Genomic DNA, 22,667 nt, shown 5'->3' on the forward strand with positions numbered 1-22,667 from the left:
GCTTATATACATGCATATAAGTCCTTCGGTTGATCTCTTACCACCCCCACTACTGCCCCCCTACCTTCCCCGGCCTTCCCACTGCAGTTTGACACTCTGTTTGGGGCAGCTCTGCCTCTGTATCTATTTTTGTTCATAAATTTATAATGGTCTTTATTATCCATGAATGAGTGAGATCATGTGTTATTTTTCCTTCATTGACTGGCTTATTTCACTTAGCATAATGCTCTCCAATTCCATCCATGCCGTTGCAAATGGTAAGAGTTGCTTCTTTTTTACAGCAGCATAGTATTCCATTGTGTAGATGTACCACAGTTTTCTAATCCATTCATCTACTGATGGGCACTTAGGCTGTTTCCAGATCTTAGCTATGGTGAATTGTGCGGCTATGAACATATGGGTGCATATATCCTTTCTGATTGGTGTTTCTGGTTTCTTGGGATATATTCCTAGAAGTGGGATCACAGGGTCAAATGGGAGTTTCATTTCTAGTTTTTTGAGGAAACTCCATACTGTCTTCCATAGTGGCTGCACCAGTCTGCATTCCCACCAGCAGTGCACGAGTGTTCCTTTTTCCCCACATCCTCTCCAGCACTTGTCGTTTGTTGATTTGTTGATGATAGCCAGTCTGACAGGTGTGAGGTGGTACCTCATTGTTGTTTTGATTTGCATCTCTCGGATGATTAGTGACTTTGAGCATATTTTCATAGGTCTCTTGGCTTTCTGAATGTCCTCTTTTGAAAGGTGTCTATTTAGGTCCTTTGCCCATTTTTTGATTGGATTGTTTATCTTCCTTTTGTTAAGTTGTATGAGTTCCCTATAAATTGTGGAGATTAGGCCCTTATCAGATATGACATTGGCAAATATGTTTTCCCACACAGTGGGTTTTCTCGTTGTTTTGTTGATGGTTTCTTTTGCTGTGCAGAAGCTTTTTATTTTGATGTAGTCCCATTTGTTCATTTTCTCTTTAGTTTCAAGTGCCCTAGGAGCTGTATCAGTGAAGAAATTGCTTCAGCATATGTCTGAGATTTTGTTGCCTTTGGAATCTTCTAGAATTTTTATGGTTTCTTGTCGTACATTTAAGTCCTTTATCCATTTTGAGTTTATTTTTGTGTATGGTGTAAGTTGGTGGTCTAGTTTCATTTTCTTGCATGTATCTGTCCAATTTTCCCAACACCATTTCTTGAAGAGATTATCTTGACTCCATTGTATGTTCTTGCCTCCTTTGTCAAATATTAATTGAACATATTGGTTCGGGCCAATTTCTGGGCTCTCTATTCTATTCCATTGATCTATATGTCTGTTCTTGTGCCAGTACCAGGCAGTTTTGAGAACAGTGGCTTTGTAATACAGCTTGATATCTGGTATTGAGATCCCACCTACTTTGTTCTTTCTCAGGATCGCTGCAGCGATTCGGGGTCTTTTTTTATTCCAGATGAATTTTTGGAGCGTTTGTTCTAGATCTGTGAAATATGCTGTTGGTATTTTAATGGGAAGTGTGTTGAATTTATAGATTGCTTTGGGTAGTATGGACATTTTAATGATGTTGATTATACCAATGCAGGAACAAGGCATGTTCTTTCATCTGTTTATGTCTTCCTCTATCGCTTTTTTCAACGTCCTGTAGTTTTCTGAGTAGAGGTCTTTTACCTCTTTAGTTAAGTTTATTCCTAGGTAGCTTAATTTTTTTGGTGCGATGGGAAATGGGATTGATTTTTTAGTCTCTCTTTCTGAAAGTTCACTATTGGTGTATAGAAATGCCTTAGATTTCTTGGGGTTAATTTTGTATCCTGCCACATTGCCAAATTCATGTATTAAGTCTAGTAGTTTTATGATGGAGTCTTTAGGGTTTTGTATGTATAATATCATATCGTCTGCAAATAAGGACAGTTTTACTTCCTCTTTTCCAATTTGGATGCCTTTTTCTTCTTCTTCTTGTCTAATTGCAATGGCTAATATTTCCAGTACTATGTTGAACAGAAGTGGTGAGAGTGGGCATCCCTGTCTTGTTCCTGTTCTTAGGGGAAATGGTGTTAGTTTTTGTCCATTGAGTATGATGTTGGCTGTGGGCCTGTCATATATGGCTTTTATTATGTTGAGGTATGATCCTTCTATCCCACCTTGCTGAGAGTTTTTATCAAAAATGGGTGTTGGATTTTGTCAAATGCTTTTTCTGCATCAATTGATATGACCATGTGGTTTTTTTCTTTCAATTTGTTTATGTGATGTATCACGTTTATTGATTTGCGGATATTGTACCATCCTTGCATTCCTGGGATAAATCCTACTTGGTCATGGTGTATGACCTTTCTGATGTACTGCTGGATCTGATTTGCTAAGATTTTGTTGAGGATTTGGCATCTATGTTCATGAGGGATATTGGCCTGTAATTCTCTTTCATTGTGTTGTCTTTACCTGGTTTTGGTATTAGGGTGATGCTGGCTTCATAAAATGAGCTTGGAAGTGTTCCTTCCTCTTGGATTTTTTGTAGTAGTCTGAGGAGGATAGGTTTTAGTTCTTCCTTGAATGTTTGGTAAAACTCCCCTGTGAAGCTGTCTGGTCCTGGGCTTTTGTTTGCTGGAAGCTTTTTGATGACCGCTTCAATTTTCAATTTCTTTCATAGTAATTGGCCTATTGAGATTTTTAGACTCTTCTTGATTGAGTTTTGGAATGCTGTACTTTTCTAGGAATTTGTCCATTTCCTCCAGGTTGTCTAGTTTGTTGGAGTAGAGTTGTTCATAGTATTTTTTAACAATCATTTGTATTTCTGTGGGGTCTGTTGTTATTTTGCCTCTATCATTTCTGATTTTGTTTATTTGGGTCCTCTCTCTCTGCTTCTTGGTGAGCCTGGCTAGAGGTTCATCAATCTTGTTTATCCTTTGAAAGAGCCAGCTCTTCGTTTCATTGATTTTATGTATTGTTTTTTTTGGTCTCTATGTCATTTATTTCTGCTCTAATCTTTATTATCTCCTTCCTTCTGCTCACTCTGGGCTTTTCTTGTTGCTCTCTTTCCAATTCTTTGAGATGTAGAGTTAGATGATTTACTACCATTTTTTCTTGTTTGTTGAGATAGGCCTGTAGAGCTATAAACTTCCCTCTCAGGACTGCTTTCATTGTGTCCCATAGGTTTTGGATTGTTGTATTTTCATTGTCATCAGTTTCCAGGATGTTTTTAATTTCTTCTTTGATCTCATTGGTAACCCAATCAATATTTAATAATGTGCTATTCAGCTTCCAAGTGTTTGAGTATTTTGGGTTGTTTTTATTGTAGTTTATTTCTAATATTATGCCATCGTGGTCTGCGAAGACGCTTTTTATGATTTCAATCTTCTTGAATTTGGGGAGACTTTGTTTGTGACCCAATATGTGGTCTATTTTTGAATCTGTCCTATGAGCACTTGAGTAGAATGTATATTCCATGGCTTTGGGGTGAAGTGTTCTGAAGATGTCAATTAAGTCCATCTGATCTAGTGAGTCATTTATGATTGCTGTTTCTTTGCTGATTGTGTGTCTAGAGGATTTATCCAGTGATATCAGTGGTATATTAAAGTCCCCTACTATGATTGTATTGTTGTCGAGCTCTCCTTTGATATCTTCCAGGAGTTTTTTTACGTATTTGGGTGCTCCTGCATTGGGTGCATATATATTTATCAGGGTTATATCTTCTTGTTGTATTGATCCCTTTAGTATTATGAAGTGGCCTTCCTTATCTCTTGTTATAGCCTTCACTTTGAGGTCTATTTTGTCCGATATAAGTATGGCTACCCCAGCTTTCTTTTCATTTCCATTTGCCTGAAAGATATTTTTCCATCCCTTCACTTTCAGTCTGTGTGAGTCCCTTCTAATGAGGTGGGTCTCTTGTAGACAGCAAATGTTTGGGTCATGTTTTTTTATCCATTCAGCCACTCGATGTGTTTTGGTTGGAGCATTTATTCCGTTTATGTTTAAAGTTATTATTGAAAGGTACTTGTTTGTAGCCATTTCTATTTTTGTGTGGCTGTATTCTTTCTAAGCTTTTTATTTCTCCTTTTTACACCAGTCCCTTTAGCATTTCTTGCATTGCTGGCTTGGTGGTGATAAACTCCCTTAGCCTTTTTTTGTCTGTGAAGCTTCTTATTTCCCCTTCAATTTTGAATGATAACCTTGCTGGATAGAGTATTCTTGGATTCAGTCCTTTGCTTTGCATCACTTTGTAAATTTCCATTTATTCTTTTCTGGCCTGATGTGTTTCTGTTGAGAAATCATTTGATAATCTAATGGGAGATTCCTTGTATGTAACTTTCCATCTCTCTCTTGCAGCCTGTAAGATTCTCTCTTTGTCCTGAACATTTGCCATGGTAATTATGATGTGTCTTGGTGTGGGTCTTTTCAGGTTCACCTTGTTTGGGACTCTCTGGACTTGTGTGACTTTTTTCTTCCCCACCTCAGGGAAGTTTTCTGATATTTCTTCAAATAGGTTTTCTAATCCTTGTTCCTCTTTCTGTTGTTCTGGCACCCCTATTATTCGTATGTTGTTTTGTTTCATGTTGTCCCAAAGGTCCCTTAGGCTCTCCTCCTGTCTTTTAATTTTTTTCTCCAATTGCAGTTCAGTTTGGGTGTGTTTTGCTTCCTTGTCTTCTAATTCACTAATTCTGTCCTCCGCTTCTCCTAGTCTACTATTGATACTTTCAATGGTGTTTTTTATTGCAGCTACATCGCTCTTCATTTCTTCTTGGTTCTTACATAAGTTATTGATTTTTTTCATCTGTTTCTTCTTGCTTCTTGCATAAGTTGTTGATTTTTTCCTCCATCTGGTTTATGCACTCTAGTACCCTTACTCTGAATTCTTTTTCTGTCATGGTGCATGTCTCTGTATCATTTAGCTACTTCTCTGGCAAGTCCTCCTTTTCTTTCCTTTGGGGTGTTTCTTTGTCTACCCATGTTTGATCTCACTGACATATCTAGACGTTGAGTCATTCAGTGGCAGCTCCTCAGGCTGTGCTTGCTCCTCAGGCGGTTGTGGTAGCAGCTGCTCCTCAGTTGGCAGTAGCTCCACTGGTGGGTGCTGTTCACAGCTGTGGTGGCTCTTCTGGCTGGTGCGGGGAGGCTTCACGTACAGCTGCTGTTACTCAGACAGAGGGTGTGCTGATCAGGAGGCTGTTGTTGCTTGGATCTGCTGCGTTGATTTAAAGGCACAAAATACAGCACAACAAGGCACAACGCACCAGGCACTGAACACAAATGTATTCAGAATATTAATAACCCCAAATAAACGTGACCACCCCAGTTAAGAGAATTAGGGGATAAGGAAGAAAGAAGAGAAAAAGATAAAAATAAAGCGAAAAGAGAGAATCAAGTAGAAGAGGGGAAGAGACTATTTATATGAGGAGAAAACTCTGATAGAACCGCCACTAATGGCAACAAATTCCAGCAACAGATTCCTGGAGATGAATGCAAACTACAAACAACCAATAATATCAAGTTGGAGGCAAGGGAAAACAGAAGCACAAGAATAACTGGGGCGGGGGGGGGGGGGAGAGGGAGAAAAAAAAACAGCAGAAGAATAAAAAGAAAAAGCAAAACAACCTCACAACCAATCCTAAAAAAAAAAAAAACCCAATATTCTCAACAATCAAGCAAACAGCAACAAAACAATAGAAAGATAAAAGAAAAGAAAAGAAAATTTGGATAGTGAAGAAAGATAAGGGAGAGGTGTATAAGGATTTAGAGCAGTGGATTGGAAATAGGATATAAAAGTAGGGTGAAATTTTGACTGGGGGTAAAAAGAAGGAATAGGGAAAATCTAAAGCAGGAATAGGGTAAGAGAAACAGTACAACAAAAGGGAAAAGTGAGGAAGAGGGTTTTAGCATAGAGGTAAAATTGAGGTAGATAAAAATGATGCTAAAGAAACAATGAAAATAGAATATAGAACACTAATCCCAAAATAAAATAAAGAGAAAATAAAATGCCACTTAAAAAATGGTAAAATGGTAGCAGTAGTAATACTGGTTAAAAATAAAAATGTAGTAATTAAAAGGGTAAAATCAGGTGATGGAAAAAGAAAAAAAAAATTGGTTTCTTAGTTAAAAGGTGAAAAAAGAATAAAAAATAAATAAATAAAGATTTGCAGTAGTGAAGGTCCTTCGGTTCTTCTACTCTTCAGTCTGGCTCGCCTTAGTCCTGCCAGGTATTCAGGAGAATGTTGAACTTCCCTGCGATACACTGTTCCTCCGTGTTATAAACCACAGTCCTGATTTTAAAGCAGGCCGTATTTGTGTCCCAGAGTGCCTTAATTTGTGTTTACCTAAGAGTCAGTTTGTGGTTCAGCCTCTGGGTGGCAGTGTTTCTGGATTGACCTACGAGGCTATACGGCCTCTCTATCCAGTAGCTTGGGTTTATTTTCTCTGTTGCACTTAAAACTGGTTTGGGGAAGTCCACTGCCCAGAGCTGGTTCTTTAATCGTTACCCCACTCTGTGTAGTTGCTAGGACTGAAAGTCCCTCTATAGGCCAGACCCTGTTAACTCCCAGGGACTAATCAGATTATTTTAATCCTTCATCTAGTTTAGGGCGGAATCTAGGTGTGGCTGTGCTCCTTGCCTGGGGGCTGGGGGGAGGAATCCTAACCACCGGAGAAAATGGCTGCCCTAGTCCTGGGCTCAACGGTGACTCAGCACTCAATTTGCTGCCACCTCTTCTGGCCCCCTTCTCTCCTCAGCCTCTCCTCAGATTCCACTCATCCGCACCTTCTCCCTCTCTTCAGCACAGGTGAGTGTCTGTATCCGAAATGTCCTATGAACAGGGTTCAGTGAAAACAAACAAACAAACACTGGCCACAGAAACGGGGAAGGCTGAGTCTCTGTAAGCCCTTCTCTTACTGGCACTGCATGGTCTGGTCAGCTCTTCAGGCTGCCCCTTTTAGGCTCAGTCCTCCGTAATTACAGAACCCAGATCTCAAATCCCCCCGCGCCAGCAGTCCCTGGGCTCTCCTTTCCCCAGTCAGGGGCTGTGCCTGTCCCAAGAGATGCGGCTGTCTGCCACTCGGTCTCCCTCTGCCCCTCTGGGCTCAGAGGCCTGGCAAACTTTCCTGCCCAGATCTCTGGTTTTTTACCTTTCCAGGGGAGCTCTGCCCTTCCCGGCTGTAAACTGTCTCACCAGCTGTGTAATTTCTCCAATTTGGGGTGGGTGTTATTAGTTTCAGCTGCTTACTCCATTTGCTCCCAGACAAGACCTGGGACGTGTCTGCCTATACTCTGGCCATCTTGAATCTCCTGAAATTTCTTGTAATTATTTAAAAATAATGCCCTTATAAATCTTGCCACCTACGTAATATATTTTTCGTTTATTATTTTAAATCATATAGTGATTCTATATTTATAATTTCACATAAGCTGTGAACTTCATAATTTACTAGCACTTCCTAAGATTCTTATGTTATTCACATTAAAATAAATAAAGATAACATTGTTTTATTGGTCTTCTTGTAAAGTAGTTACTCATAAAATACACTTAAATGTATAGAGGAGTTCGACACATTTTAAAATAGAAGTTTTTAATTTTAGAACAGCTTTAAATGTATAGAAAAGTTGCTTCCTATTATCAACATTTCCTATTATGGTACATTTGTCACAATTAATGCACCAACAATGATGCATTGTTATTAACTGAACTCTATTTCATTCCAGTTTCACCAACGTATTAGGGTTCTCCAGAGAACTGGAACCAATAAGATGCATCTATATGCAGGTCTACAGCACATCTTTACCCATACTTACAGATTTACATAGATATATAGAGAGAGATAGGTGGCTAGCGCTTGTCTGGACAGACCTTCCCACCCAGTCAGCACGGGGAGGAGGAAGGCCAGGCCCTTGCTCCCTGGAGGCCAGGAGAGGCCCTTGGAGCTGGTGCCAAGAGGCTGAGCGACCTTCAGCCAAAGCTCAGGTCACGGGAATGTGAAATCTGGCCTCTGGCGGCTGGAAGGGAACCGCGTGCTCTCCCGGAGATCAGAGTCCTGGGAAAGGGGGAGATGGCAAGGGTGGGAAGTGAGCGGATGGGGGCGGGGAGGGCGCCCAGGTTTGGGAAGAGGGGGCGCTGGGGACCCAACGCAACCTCCAGCTCGGCTACCCGGGGAGGAGGGAAAGGCGTGTGCGGAGGGGACGGAGGTGTCGCCCCGCCGCACAGGAATCCGGCCCTGGCGGGGCCTGCGGATCTGGCGGGGGGAGCGGTCCTGCGCGCCCGGCGAACCGCCTCGCCCACGGGCCGCGCCTCCCCGGCCGGGAGCGCCCCTGGCCGCGCCGCTGGAGGCTCGCGGTTCCCGGCCGCGGCTCGGCCGCTTGTGCGGGGTTAGCCCGGCGGGGGGCGCAGCACTGGGCGGACGGGGAGCCGAGGTCCCCGGGGCGCCGGGAAGCGGGGCCCGCCGCCTGCAGGGGTTCCGCGCGGGGTGTGGGCGCGCCGGGGCGCCCAGGCCTGGAGGCGCGGGGCCGGGCCCGGGACACGCGAGCGCAGGCCTGGGGCTGATCGTGATTGGGTGAGTCCTGAGCTGGGAAGGGAAGTGGCTGAACGCTGGCGTGTGATGTTTGTGCAATGTGCGTGATTTGTTTTCTGCCTGCAAAGCTGGAATCCATCTCTTCTGTTCCCGCATCCATTCATGACATTCTCGTGCTCACAGCACGCGGGCCGCCCAGGTGACCTCGCTCACTGGCTCTCAGAAGCATCCATGACATCTGATTTGACTTCTGCAATCCCCAGCCCAGGTTGCCTCTAGCAGGTCCTGTGTTAAGTCAGGACAGCCTGGGTGTTTTATAGGGAGTGGCAGGTTCGCGAAGGCCAGTTGATTCCAGAAAATTCCCTGCATTTCAGCCCATGCAGCATACAGGGCTCATTTCAGACAACCCTTCTTAACAGGAATACACAATTGAACCTGCGATGGTTGTTGAAGACTTGAATTTCTACAGGCACTGGTTTGTGGGCGATCAGGAGGCAGCTTTTTCAAAGTAAAAGTAGATGATCCAGTCATTTCCTTGACAACTAGAATGGAGTGACTCATGGAGACTGGGACTCGGCCTTAACTTTGATACATCAACAAATTAATCCGCTGTGGTTCAGTTGTTGCATTTCCGTTTACAACAAAAAGTAGGTCCTGTCTGCAAATGAACAGCCCTAAATGTACCCACTGAGCGGAATTTTTTCATCTCTAAATATAAGGAACTACCATAGAACTGTTCTGTGGCTAGGTGGTTTGTAATTAAAGCTTAAACGCTCCACCACATCAAGCTTTAAGGTTTGTAGGACGCATCCTGTAAGTTGTGTACATTTTCCTAGACTGTAGGGCTGATGTAGGAGTTGATAGTTTACAGGGAATTAAAGATGTTCCATATATTGCATGAAAGAACAGCACAATAATGCATTACTGGGAGACAGAGAAACCAACGAGCAAAACAAGACATAAAAAGAAAAACAGAAGGTAAATGTTACAGATTCTGTTGTTATTTTTTAAAAAATATATTTTATTGATTTTTTTTACAGAGAGAGGAAGGGAGAAAGATAGTTAGAAATATCGATGAGAGAGAAACATCGATCAGCTGCCTCCTGGGGATGTGTCTGCAACCAAGGTACATGCCCTCGACCGGAATCGAACCTGGGACCCTTGAGTCCACAGGCTGATGCTCTATCCACTGAGCCAAACCGGTTAGGGCCAGATTCTGTTTTTAGTTTACAATGTCAGTAACTGTCCTAAGTGTTTCCCTCCACGTCCTGCGTGGTTCAGGGTTCGGGTCTGGAAGAGGAGCCGCACAACAAATGAAAAAGACGAGATAATTTGGGAATATTGGGGGACCAGGCGGCAAGTCCAACTCAAGAGGAAGGACTTCCACTGTGCTCAGGCCTCACCAAGCTTTTTATAGTGAGAGGTAAACAAGGCAGTGGTTACCAAAGTTACACTGTTCTTGTGAGTTTCACTTGTTTAACACCATGGTTATACTTCTGCACTTCCTCAGCCCCTTAGCTTCCCAGATAAGATCTAGGGAGTGTTATAAGGTCAAGCCTAATTATGCTAAGAGGACTGTGCCCTCTAAGCTAGGACTTGTTTGTGACTTTGCCAGCAGGTCAGTCCAAGCCTTAACCCTATTATCAGTTTCCCACAAGTAACCTGTGTTTTGTTGAAAGACCAGCTCCATCCCTGTTGTCCTTGTGACCTTTGGCAGTCATTCTCCTGAATTCTGTTGTCAAATGTATAAGCCATTACACTGAATCTGAAGTTCAAGAAGTTCCACAGATGTCCAGAGACTTTGAAGACAGGGGGAAGAGCAGAGGAGGAAGTTGGAGAAATGGTCTGAAAGTTGTTTCAAGGCATCCATTTTCTTGTAATCCCCACCCCCACCCCCATACCTGGCCAGCACCCCTGTCTTGGAGATAGATTACTTGGCCATAAAAAAGAGAACTCTTACCATTTGCAGATACATGGATGGCCCTAGAGGGTATTATGCTAAGTGAAATAAGTCAGAGAAAAAGACAAATACCATATGATTTCATTTATATGTTTAATCTAAAGAGCAAAGTAAACAAACAAAAGAGAAACAGACTCACGGATGCAGAGAACAAGCTGATGGTTGCCAGATGGGAGGTGGGTTGGAGGGCTGGGTGAGGAAGGTGAAGGGATTAAGAAGTACAAATTCATGGGTGTTAGGTACAGCACAGGGAATACAGTCAATAATATTGTAATAAGTAGGTATGGTGCCAGGTGGGTACTTGAAATGTCAGGGGATCACTTTGTAAGGTATATAAATGTCTAACCACTATACTGTACACCTGAAACTAATATAATACTGACAGTCAACTGTAATTGAAAAATTTAAAAAGTTTAAAGAAATAAAAACAAACAAAAAGAGAGATGCATACTAAGAAATGTTCTGGGAGGTGCAAGTTAACAGGAACTGTTTTCCTGGGGCAGCATTTGCTAATAATAATAGCCGTGAGCAGGGTCAGCCTGATCTACACTAATAAAAGAGAAAAATGGTAATTGGTGTACAAGCTACCCTTTTCATTGGCTAATCAGGGCTATATGCAAATTAACTGCCAACTAAGATTGGCAGTTAACTGCCAACTAAGATTGGCAGTTAACTGCCAACAAGATGGCGGTTAATTTGCATATGTAGGCACAATGCAGGGAGGCGAAAGGGAAAGCAGGAAGAAGCCCCCTGCCACTGACAGTGATCGGAAACCCAGGGGGGAGCTAAGAGCTGGGGGGCAGGTGCCTTTTCTGCCCTGGCCAGTGATAGCAGGAAGTAGGGGTGGAGCCAGCGATGGGAGCTGGGCACACTCGAAGCTGGCAGTCCCAGGAGCTAGGGGTCCCTTGCCTGGGCCTAAAGCGAAGCCCACGATCATGGGGCCGCTGCAGCTGCGGGTCCCCGCTGCCTGGGCCGGACGCCTCAGCCAGAGGCGTCCTGCAGGGGCAGGGGCGGAGCCCGCGCGATCGTGGCACCCCCCCCCCCGCCCCCACGTTGCCACTGCAGGTCCCCGCTGCCGGGGCCGGACGCCTAGACCAGAGGCATCCGGCCTGGGCAAGGGGCCGATCCTGGGATTGGAGGGTGATGGGGGTCAACGCCTGAGGGCTCCCAGTATGTGAGAGGGGGCAGGCTGGGCTGAGGGACACTCCCCCCCCCCAGTGCACGAATTTCGTGCACCGGGCCCCTAGTCTATCTATAAAGTGCAGCAATTTTCAACCCTTTTCATCTGATGGCACATAAACTAATACTGAAATTCTGCAGCACAACAAGAAATATGTTTTTCGCTGATCTGACAATAAAATAAATACAATGTGGATTCCTTCACATTGGATGGCTATGTAGCATATGTGTGCACATGTGTGGGTGTAGCGGGACATGGCAGGAGGGAGGGAGCAACTTTATACAAAAGGAAATTCTAAAAGTCTTAATGAATAAAATTATTACATTAGAAATACTTTTAATATTTTATTTTATTTTTCAGAAGAGGACTGTCAGAAGGATCTGGGAAACACAATTTTTCTCTAAAAAGCAAAGATCCTTTACCTACACATTTTGCAAGAAATGTGCAGAAAGCCATTGATAAATATACCTGGTAAGTATTAACCTATGGAACATTTCTGATTGCAAAACCAAAACATGCCCATAATGAATATGGCAAACAAAATTGGAGATTGGCCGTGAATTTCTAAAAGTAAACAAGCAGTTTTATTTTCAGATAAAGTTAAAATTAGTGAAATGTTACATTGCATCGGTATTTTAAAATTCTGTGTGCTGTGAACTTGACCAATGTATTTAAAGGAAGAAAGAGGAAGTGGCTCAGAGAAGTAAAGCCAGTTTCCAGCCCAACCTCTTCCCAGGAAATACTATTTATGTTGCCTCTGTTTGTTCCTGCAGTGAGCCCCTGTCATCATTTTCATCCAGTGGAAGCCCCACCCCCACAGAAGCCCACAGCTCTTGGTCCGGGTCTGGAACGCAGAGTTCAACCTCGGCCACGGGTTTATCTACCGAAAGGAGCTCCATTTGCTCATGGAGAGATGAAGTATGTCTCAGAATACTTTGGATAATTGCATGGTTACAATGTGTAAACAGTGGCTTTCTTATTTTTTAAAATTGTTTTTATTTTTACAATACATTTTATTTTTACAATACATTTATTCCTGGAGAGGAAGGGAGAGGGAGACGGAGATAGAAACATCATTGATGAGAGACAATCATTGATCAGCTGCCTCCTGCACACCTCCTACTGGGGCGCAACGCTGGTATGTGGCCTTGACAGGAATCAAACCCAGGACCCTTCAGTCTATAGGCTGATGCTCTATCCACTAAGCAAAACTGGCTAGGGCTCTCTCTCTCTCTCTCTCTCTCTCTCTCTCTCTCTCTCTCTCTCTCTCTTTCATGTTGTTATTGATTTGAGAGAGAGAGGAAAAGAGAAGGAGAGAGAGAGAAACATCCATGAGAGAGAATTGATTGTCTACTGTCAGGGCCAGCCTGACAGGTTGAGCTGGGCTGAGGTAGGGAGGTGGGAATTGAGAAAAGAAAGAGAGACAGGAAAGCGGGATCGGGAGGACTGCAGCTCATTCAAGGAACTACTGCAAATTTATTAGCCACACAATGCTATTTATACACAAGAGGAATGTATTTATGTCAAGAGGAATGTATTCTTTGCTCCTCTTAATCTCTAAGAGAGAGACACAGCAGAAGGACAAATTCTCGGTACTGCAAATCTCAGTAAATAGTTACAGACTTCTTGGTAAGCCATGAAAGGCTGTTCTCATTCTACAAAGGTTGCTCTCATTCTACTGATAACCACCATCCAAACAAGTCTGGGAAAACTGTGTGGGTAAGGGTCCCAGACTTGCTAGCCCCTTCAGTTGCAAGGACCTTGTCAGCTTACACCCAGTCCCCAACAGTCTACCACCTGCACACCCCCTACTGGGGATGGAGCCTGCAACTAGGGCATGTGTTCTGACAGGGAATTGAACCAGTGCACAGAATGACACACTCAACCAACTGAGCCAGCCAGACCAGCCAGGGCTGCTTTCTTCTTATTATTTTTTAAAAATATATATATATATTTTGATTTCAGAGAGGAAGGGAGAGGGAGAGAGATATATAAACATCAGTGATAATAGAGAATCATTGATCGGCCGCCTCCAGCACATCCCACACTGGGGATCAAGCTCGTAACCTAGGCATGTACCCTTGACCAGAATCAAACCCAGGAGCCTTTAGTCCGCAGGCCAATGCTCTATCCAGTGAGCCAAACTGGCTAGGGCTGATTCCTTATTTTTAAAAATATCTTTTTACCAATTTTAAAAGCATTACCTATTATACACATACATAGCCATACATATAAAATCATTTCTATGTCACACATAAAATCTTAAAAATACAGAACATATAAAGAAAAACAAAAATAACTTATATTCCCATAACTCAAAGTCTCAGCTATTAATAGTTTTGTTTTTTCTACTTCCTTCCCCTCCCTCTTGGTGTGTTACATTTAATTTTTTATATGAGACTAGAGGCCTGGTGCACAAAATTCGTGCACAGGAGGAGGGGGGGGTTCCCCTCAGGCCAGCCTATACCCTCTCCAATCCGGGACCCCTCGGGGAATGTCCTACTGCTTGTTTAGGCCCGATCCTAGGGATCGGGCCTAAATCAGCAGTCACACATCCTTCTCACAATCCTGGAGCACTGGCTCCTAATCCCTCACCTGCCTGCCTCCCTGGTCACCCCTAACTGCCCCCGCTGCCAGCCACATTGCTGCCAACTGCCCCCTCCCTGCCAGCCTGGTTGCTCCTAACTAACCCCATGCTGGCCTCATCACCCCTTACTGCCCCCCCTGCTGGCCTAGTCACCCCCAAATGCACCCCTCCACCAGCCTGGTTGCCCCTAACTGCCCCCCACTGGCCTGGTCACCTCTTAATGCCCCCTCTGCTGGCCTGGTCGCCCCAAACTGCCTCCCCCTGCCGACCTTGTCACCTCACGCAGCCTGCTAGTTCAGTTGTTTGGTCATCCCTCACTAACACCCCAGCTGGCCTGGTCACCCCACGCAGCCTGCTGTTCAGTGTTTGGTTGTCCTTCACTAACCCCCCTGCCATCCTGGTCGCCTCATGCTGCCTGCTTGTTCAGTCGTTTGGTCATTCCTCACTTACGCCCCCCTACCCCCCGGCCTGGTTGCCCCACACAGCCTGGTGCTCCGTCGTTTTGACGTCTCTCACTAACCCCCCTGCCGGCCTGGTCACCCCACGCAAGCTGCTGTTTAGTCATTTGGTTGTCCTTTAGTAACCACCCTGCCGGGCTGGTAATAGGCAGCCATCTTGTGAGGGTGTGAGGGTTAATTTGCATACTACCTCTTTATTATATAGTATCTATGGCTGGAAATTCAGGACAGATGCTAACAGTAGGAACTCAAGTGGAAAATTTGGGTGAAGTAAAAACTAAAAAATCGCCCTGGTTAGAGGATTTCTAAGCAGATGTTTTACTTTCACGTTCTAAGTGTTGTGGAAACTGTTAACTTTGACCTTATCTTTGTCATTTTCGGGTGTGGGGTTTAGAGCCAGGCAAGCTTTTAGTCACAGCTCTATTAGGTGCTCTGCTGATTGCACAGCCTCCTGCCCCCGTAACCCCTCAAGTGCCCCTGAGCATTCCGGACAAGGCCTTTTGTGAAGCCCTTGAGACTGGGAGCCTCCACTGTAGCCCGTGGGTGTTCTATCTCCTGCACTTTCTTGTTTTCTGTTTTTCTTTGCTCTCTTTAAAAGCAGTTCTCCACTTGCCCCTCTTCCTCCTACCATCTTACAGCAGCGATTTGCAAAGTGTGGGAGGGGACGCTGGGAGGGAGCCAGCTCTGAGTCACTCAGGACCTCTTCAGAGATGTGCTCTCACTTCTGATAAGCAGCCCCACCTCACGCCCACTCCCTGCCACCCCCACTCGCACTCTGCTCATGAGTGTACAGGTGGGAGGAAGGCTGAGAGTCATGGCTTCACACTGTCCAAATTCTGGATTCTCATGTAATTATCCAGAGAGACCCTTATGGCTTCCATTTATAGAATGCACATTACTCCAGAACCTACAGTTGCTTTTAAACACTTTTATTTACTTTTTGATGGAGAATATTTGCAAAAGCAGCCAAATGCAATGGAGAGAAAATGGAAAGTAAGCCCTCTCCCAGGCTGTACCCAGGCAATTCCCTCCTAAGAGGCATATGTTATTATTGATTTTCTACTTATTTGCATTTTAAAAGAGCATTCCACTCCCTTGCAACCCGGGAATCTAGTTTATTATCAATTGGAGGGAAATTGCAGGGAAATATCTCCTGCACTTTCTTGTTTTCTGTTTTTCTTTGCTCTCTTTAAAAGCAGTTCTCCACTTGCCCCTCTTCCTCCTACAGTCTTACAGCAGCGATTTGCAAAGTGTGGGAGGGGACGCTGGGAGGGAGTCAAGCTCTGAGTCACTCAGGACCTCTTCAGAGATGTGCTCTCACTTCTGATAAGCAGCCCCACCTCACGCCCCAAGAAGTAGCAGAAAATATTGACTAGCATTCTATGAAAATCAACCATTTTTCATAGTAAACCATTTGGATCAGGTATGTCAGCCTGAATATGCACTTTGTTGCCCTGAGCTGTGGATTAGATTTCAGGTGCACACATCCCTGGAAGAAAAGATAACCAGGCGTTTGCTCTGGAGGCTGCCTGGTCAGTGTTGGTTCTCCTAATTCTGGTAAAGTTCACATTCTCCTCCTTGGGCCTGAGGGCTGTAGGACTGTTGCCTCCCAACCGTGGAGAACACGTAGAAAGGCTGAAAGGTTTTCTTATCCACATTTCACTGTAGCCACAGTCCAAGAACCTCTTTAGGTCAAGCAGGAAGAATTAATACTCTGGCCTCACCCTGATAATCCCACCTCAGGATTTTTTTCCATTGGTTGAAAGAATGTGAATGGCCTTTTCCATAAGAGCCATTTTCCTTTTCAGTGGTATCATCAGAGAAAGAAATACTTTGAACTTTGCAGATGTGCTTAGATGTGGTCTCACCCCACCATATGAGAGACATATGTCTGCATATTTATTTATGTGTGTGTGTGTGTGTGTATATATATATATATATATATATATATATATATATATATATATATGACTGGTTGACCATTTGACCAGTCGACCATTTAACTCGTTGCTATGACACACACTGACCATCAGAAGGCAGATGCTCAATGCAGGAACTGCCCCCTGGTGGTAAGTGTGCTCCCACAGCGGGAGCGCTGCTCAGCTGATGGGTGACCGATGCTGGGCTCATGGCTGGTGAGTGCAGCTGCAGTGGCTGGAGCCTCTCCTGCCTCTACGGCAGAGCTACCAAGCAGAGACAGCGGCAGATGCAGTGGAGCCAGGGTGAGTGGGAGAGGCACAGCACCCACCCCAGGCTCGGACTCCTCCCTGCCTGCCTGCTCCTTCGTGTACTACTGTATCCCTCAGGGGTTCCTGTGGGGATCAGGCCAAAACCAGCAGTCTGATATCCCCCGAGAGGTCCCAGATTGCAAGAGGGCGCAGGCCAGGCTGAGGCATGAATTCGTGCACTGGGCCTCTAGTGTGTGTGTGTGTATATATATATATATATATATATATATATATATATATACTCACACATATGTGTGTGTGAGTGTGTATGTGTGTGTGTGTGTGTGTGTGTGTAAGTATCTATATTAATATCTGTGTCAGTATGAATACCTATTACCTATACCTATCACTATATCTATGTAAAGATCTGAAATATGTCTCATAACTCATATAGTAGATGATCTCTACTTAATAGTTACAGAAATTGTGGGTCAGAGTGGGATGCAATTTATCAGAAGAGTAAAAATTGCAGTATTGGTGTGTCTGACCACAAAATCCACTTATTTCTATCTTGTCATAATAAGTGCTTTAAATATGTTAGCATCATGGATTATGAAGCCATTATGTCTACAACTTTTAGTCTTGTAACTAAATGTGCATTTCTGTTTTAGGAGTTTGACAAAGCCAGTGCACAGAAAGTACAGCAGTTATTCTGGGAGGTCGAGGAAATGTTATTCGAAGGGAAAGTGAGCCCACAGACCCAGAACCTCATGGCTGAATGCAGTGAGTGGGCGAGACGATCCATCCATCTGAGGTAGGTGGGTAATTCATCGTAACTCACCACAGTGGGTTTTGGAACTGCCCACTTCAGACTTATTTAACAGAATGAGTACATTTTGACTAAAACACTTGCCTGGTCAAAATATGTATCTAGAACATATGCCCTTTATTGAGATATTGCATCTTTTGGGATGGCGGCTGAGGAACTACTGAGACATCCCTATACTCAAGTGCATTTTAATTTCTGAGAAGCAGTTAGCTCATCCTCAGAACAAATACAGGCATTATAGGTCACCCTTTACCTCCATGTTCACTAGCATGTGAGCAACACGTGTGTGTCCTCAGTACTGAAAGTAGGGCACAGCTTGGGGGTGGAAGAGGGACAAAGTAATTATTTGCTGAATGAATAGATAGATGAACCTTACCATTGCACCAAGATTCCTTATGTAGGAGGGATCACTTGTTGTTTTTATAGCAAAGATGGAGACTCTAGATTGGATATAAGGGAAGTTCTTTCTTCTTTCAACTACTCAGCCAAACTACTTAGGCGGAAATCCATATAGGTTCTCTGAAGGTCCTCTGTACTGTGCCCGGGGAGGTAAATGAGAATATTCATACAGATATCAGCAGATCTTCTAGTGACATCCACTAGGCACCTTTAAAAAATTCTTGACTAGGTGGGTTTTTGTCTTTTCTTTTTAGTCCTCTATAAGCCTCCGCCTCAGAGAATGCAATCGGTCCCTTAGCTATTACTTGTGGGCGCTGACTTTTCTAGGCCTGGGGAGCCTGCCAATGTGTCAGGAACTCAGACCTGCTCCTGTCACAGTTAACTCACGTCGTTAAGATAAAAAATGGAAAGGAGGGTAGAAGAAGAAACGATTGCAAGGAACATAAGCCAAGTCTACATATTTATAGATTCCTATTCATTACGTAGATCTCAGTTAACATTTATAGAGAACCTCTGTGTGCTTGCATTACTCTCAATCAGTGTTTTCAATCTTTTCTGCTGGGGGTCTTACTCCAGCATCTAGAAGGGTTCAGGAATCTGGAGAAGGGCTGCGGCGTAAATTAATCAAGAGTCCAGAGACGAAACATAATTTTGGAAGGCATTTTGGGGAGCCAGAGAAAACTTAGCTAAAGGAACTAAGTTCTCCTGAATCCCCGGACCTCTTGGTTTTTATTAACACAATTTGTCCTAAGGCAAGGTAGATAATACACATCAAAGGTTAAGGTTTGGTATACAGAATCAATGGTCAGATTGGAGGAACTGCTTTCGGCTGTTCTGGTGTTTGGCCAGTAGGAGGCAGTAACATGTAGATTGAAATGCCCTCAGCTGTCTGGCAGCAAGCAGTCATTTATGCATCCTTTTCAGGTTTGGAGAAATGTCCTTAGACATTTCTAACAGGCAATAACAAATGTGATTCAGCCCTTGCTGGGTCCCCAAGTGCCACCAACATTTTGATGAAACTCTTGCATTCATGACATGCTGGAATTAGCCTCCGGCACTATTCCATCTCATGGCACACGTAAACTAATTACTAAAATTCTGCGGCACACCAAAAATATATTTTTTGCTGATATGACAACAAAAATAAGTGTAATTTTGAATCATTCACAACCGATGGCTATTGTTGTGCTGGCTATTGTCATTTTTTTATTTCACAATCAAAGGGAAAAGAAGTCAGTGCCCCTGGCTAAACAGGCAGGTATGACATGTTTTAAAAATTCATGTGGAAAAAAAAAATATATATGTATGTATTTCTTGATGTGCCGCAGAATTTTAGTAATTAGTTTACGTGTGCCAGGAGACAAAAACTGTTGAAAACCAGTGCCCTAGATGTAAGGATCTGATAGACCTTATCTCCAGGAGACTGTTATCATTCTGTCTTGCCTACACAATCAAACATATTGAGTCAGTGGCTTAGACGCCTGAGAACTTGGCCTCAAGTCTGTCAGTGAAAGAACAGTCTGGCCTCTCCCTGAGAGCCTGTGGTTCTCTGTAATGCCAGGACACTTCCCATGTGCCAGGATGTTCCTGAGAATAGTATTTTACATGACTTTTAACGTTGCAAAACATTTTACCTTTGCCAATAAAAATATGAATAGCTTTCTCTTTTTTTAAACCTTGCCGAGTATTAGGAAGACAGATCATCCTGCCAACCGGTGAAGGGGTCCGCCACTTCCAGGGCAGCGAGCCTCGCTCTGCAGGTCACGAATCCTCCCCGGATGCTCGTGAACACAGCAGCCACATCAGGCAGTAAGTTCTTACAAACTGGTTCCAAAAGGTAGTTTTAATGGCATTTTAATTACACTTTTTCATGTCTGTCTCAGCCGTGAGCCTTGGCTCCACCACTTTATATGTTTAAATTTCACTGAAGGGCAGCTACAGAGCATTATTTTTATAAGATGCTTCTGATTCCAGATGATGATGGTGATGATGATGATGATGATATGATGATGCTGATGATGATGATTGTGTGTGTTTAATACCAATATCAAGGGTATTAAAATGTATTTTTATTGATTTCAGAGAGGAATGGCGAGGGAGAGAGAGATAGAAACATCTGTGACGAGAGAGTCATTGATCAGCTGCTTCCTGCACAGCCCACATTGGAGACTGAGCCCACAACTTGGACATGTGCCCTGACCGGGAATCTAACTGTGACCTCTTAGTTCATAGGTTGATGCTCAACCACTGTGCCACACTGGTTGGGCAAGGGAGATACCTTTTCAATTTTTGTTTCAAAGAATTTCTGAAAGGTGAGCTAGATACAAAATCAATACTATTGGATCCTAAGCCCTAAGGCCGAAGCAGCAGAAGGACTAAAACTCCAGCTATTTTCTTGTGCTCACTAGCAGATTTCAGTGAATGCCTCCATGCCAGTCACACGTACTTGGGACGGTGCCATGACATCCTATCATTGTAGCAAAGAGGATGCAAATTCATAGAATAATGTTGGCTTCCAAGAATCCCTTACAATGTTTAATGATGCCCGTGTGAAAATGTTGCTTCTAAGGATATGACTTTTGTTAAATGTAATATTTAGTGACTTTTACATTTGGGACTCTGTGCTTTCTGGATCATTTAAAGACCTACCATGTTCATGCACACATTGTATTCTTGACGTTCTACAAGCTCCCATGGAGAATCTGCTTTCCCTGTAGGCTGTGCATCTCCGGCTCTCAAGTACTCCCAGCAGCACTTGCAGCCCCGGCCCTGCCAGGTCCTGACTGCATAGAAGTAGCTGACATAGCAGCATGTTCATCCCTGCAGGAAGAGATCTATGATGTGGATGGAAAAATCGAAGAATATTTTGCTTTTGACCGAAAAGAAGAGTGAGTAGAATTTTATTTGGCACTGACTTAATGGTTTCATAATATTAATTTATTTGGTATTTAGTTTGATTACATGCTCATTTAGTGTATATTTTACGTTCCAAAAGATTTTCCATTCTTTGGAGAGTATTGTGCTCTCAAAAGCTTTCAGATTCCTGGCACGAAATGTCTATGTTAGAAGACTGCTTCCCTTGCTTTTCTTTTTTAAAATACATTTTTTTTTTTTTTATTTCAGAGAGGAAGGGAAAGGTAGAAAGAGAGAGAGAAACAGCAATGATGGGAGAGAATCATTGATTGGCTGCCTTCTGCGTGCCCCACTCTGGGGATCGAGCCTGCAACCCAGGCATGTGCCCTAACCAGGAATTGAACCATGACCTCCAGGTTCACAAGTAGACGCTCAACCACTGAGCCATGCCGCCAGGCTGTTTTTGACAATATGGTACAGATAGAAAACAAGAGTTATGTTTAGCATAATGGTGAACATGACGTGGTGCCCAGGAGCTCCTGGTATCCTATAGCTGGCTGTACAGAGGGCAAAGGGGACAGTCCAGTTTTAGCACTAAATGCATATTTAGTTCTTAAACAAAAGCTACATATATTATATACTAAAAATTTGCCTTGTGATGGAAAATTGGTATATTAAAAAATAATGCACTGTTTTAAAAAAGAGTGTGATGTTTATTTATATGTGTATAATATACATCGATGAATACGTGGTAGGTAGATAGGTAGCATTATTTACCTTTAACCCTTGATTCTTTTAGTAATTAGGATGGATTTTTTCCTTAGTGACGATGAACACCTTGAACAGAAATCAGCTCACCACTGTGGGATGCGGCGCAAGCACGGACTTCCTCCCATTTCCCCTCATGACTGTATCAAAGACACTGTGGCCGCAGAAGTGTTCGATCACATCTGGACAAATGTGGTAGAAATTCTGGAAGAGTTGATTAGAAAAAACTGGGAAGTTACGCTCATAGGTACTTATTTGGTGAACTTGACCTAATGAAAAGAAAGAAAAAGACCCTTGCCCTAGATGGTTTGGCTCAGTAGATAGAGCGTCAGCCTGCTGACTGAAGTGTTGATTCTGGTCAAGGGCGCATGCCTGGGTTGCAGGCTCGATCCCCAGTAGCGGGCGTGCAGGAGGCAGCTGATCAATGATTCTCTTCCATCATTGATTTTTCTCTCTCTCTCTTCCTCTCTCTTCCCCTTTGAAATCAATAACAATATATTAAAGAAAAAAGAAAGAAAAAGAGGCCTTATTTGTCAGTGCTGTGCCCCACCCCAGCCTGGCTTTACATAGGGCATGATTGGGGTGAGAGGGACAGGGATTTTCTGCCTTCATTCACAAGTGATCTTTAACCACTTCAAAAAGGACATTATCCTTTTTGGGTTGTAAAAATGATATACTAGTACAGTAGGTCCTCAGGTTATGTTGGAGATCCATTCCTACAGCATGATATAATGCGATTTACGCTGTAAGTCAGAACCACCTACGTAAGCACCTACGTCACTCACATGGAGCACATACACAGCAGTAATGAAGTGAAACAGTAAAAAAATTTAAAAGAAAGATAACAATTCCTGACCTTTACTTGTGGTAAATAATAAAAAAAAATAAAGTACATATGTACATATGTCAAAATGACGGAACTTGTTTTTTTTTTAATAAATAAATGAGAGATGGTGACTTATCCATGAAATGATGTACTTCGAGTCCTACGTAACATGA

The 22,667-nt window shown here is 43.4% G+C and overlaps 2 protein-coding genes across 2 annotated transcripts in view; one reads left to right on the plus strand and one right to left on the minus strand.

Annotated features, from left to right (window-relative positions):
• Positions 1-22,667, minus strand: part of LOC132228726 (cytochrome P450 4V2-like) — a 234,889-nt gene that overhangs the window by 52,822 nt on the left and 159,400 nt on the right. The window lies entirely within an intron of this gene.
• Positions 8,116-22,667, plus strand: part of LOC132228717 (protein FAM149A-like) — a 31,914-nt gene continuing 17,362 nt past the window's right edge. The window contains 7 exon segments of the mRNA XM_059685617.1: positions 8,116-8,508; positions 11,967-12,077; positions 12,380-12,524; positions 17,491-17,641; positions 19,739-19,856; positions 20,765-20,935; positions 21,725-21,915. Coding sequence (XP_059541600.1) covers positions 17,548-17,641; positions 19,739-19,856; positions 20,765-20,935; positions 21,725-21,915 — 574 coding nt within the window. The 5' untranslated portion in view covers positions 8,116-8,508; positions 11,967-12,077; positions 12,380-12,524; positions 17,491-17,547.

The sequence above is a fragment of the Myotis daubentonii genome, chromosome 2 (assembly GCF_963259705.1).
Source record: "Myotis daubentonii chromosome 2, mMyoDau2.1, whole genome shotgun sequence".
NCBI lineage: Eukaryota > Metazoa > Chordata > Mammalia > Chiroptera > Vespertilionidae > Myotis > Myotis daubentonii.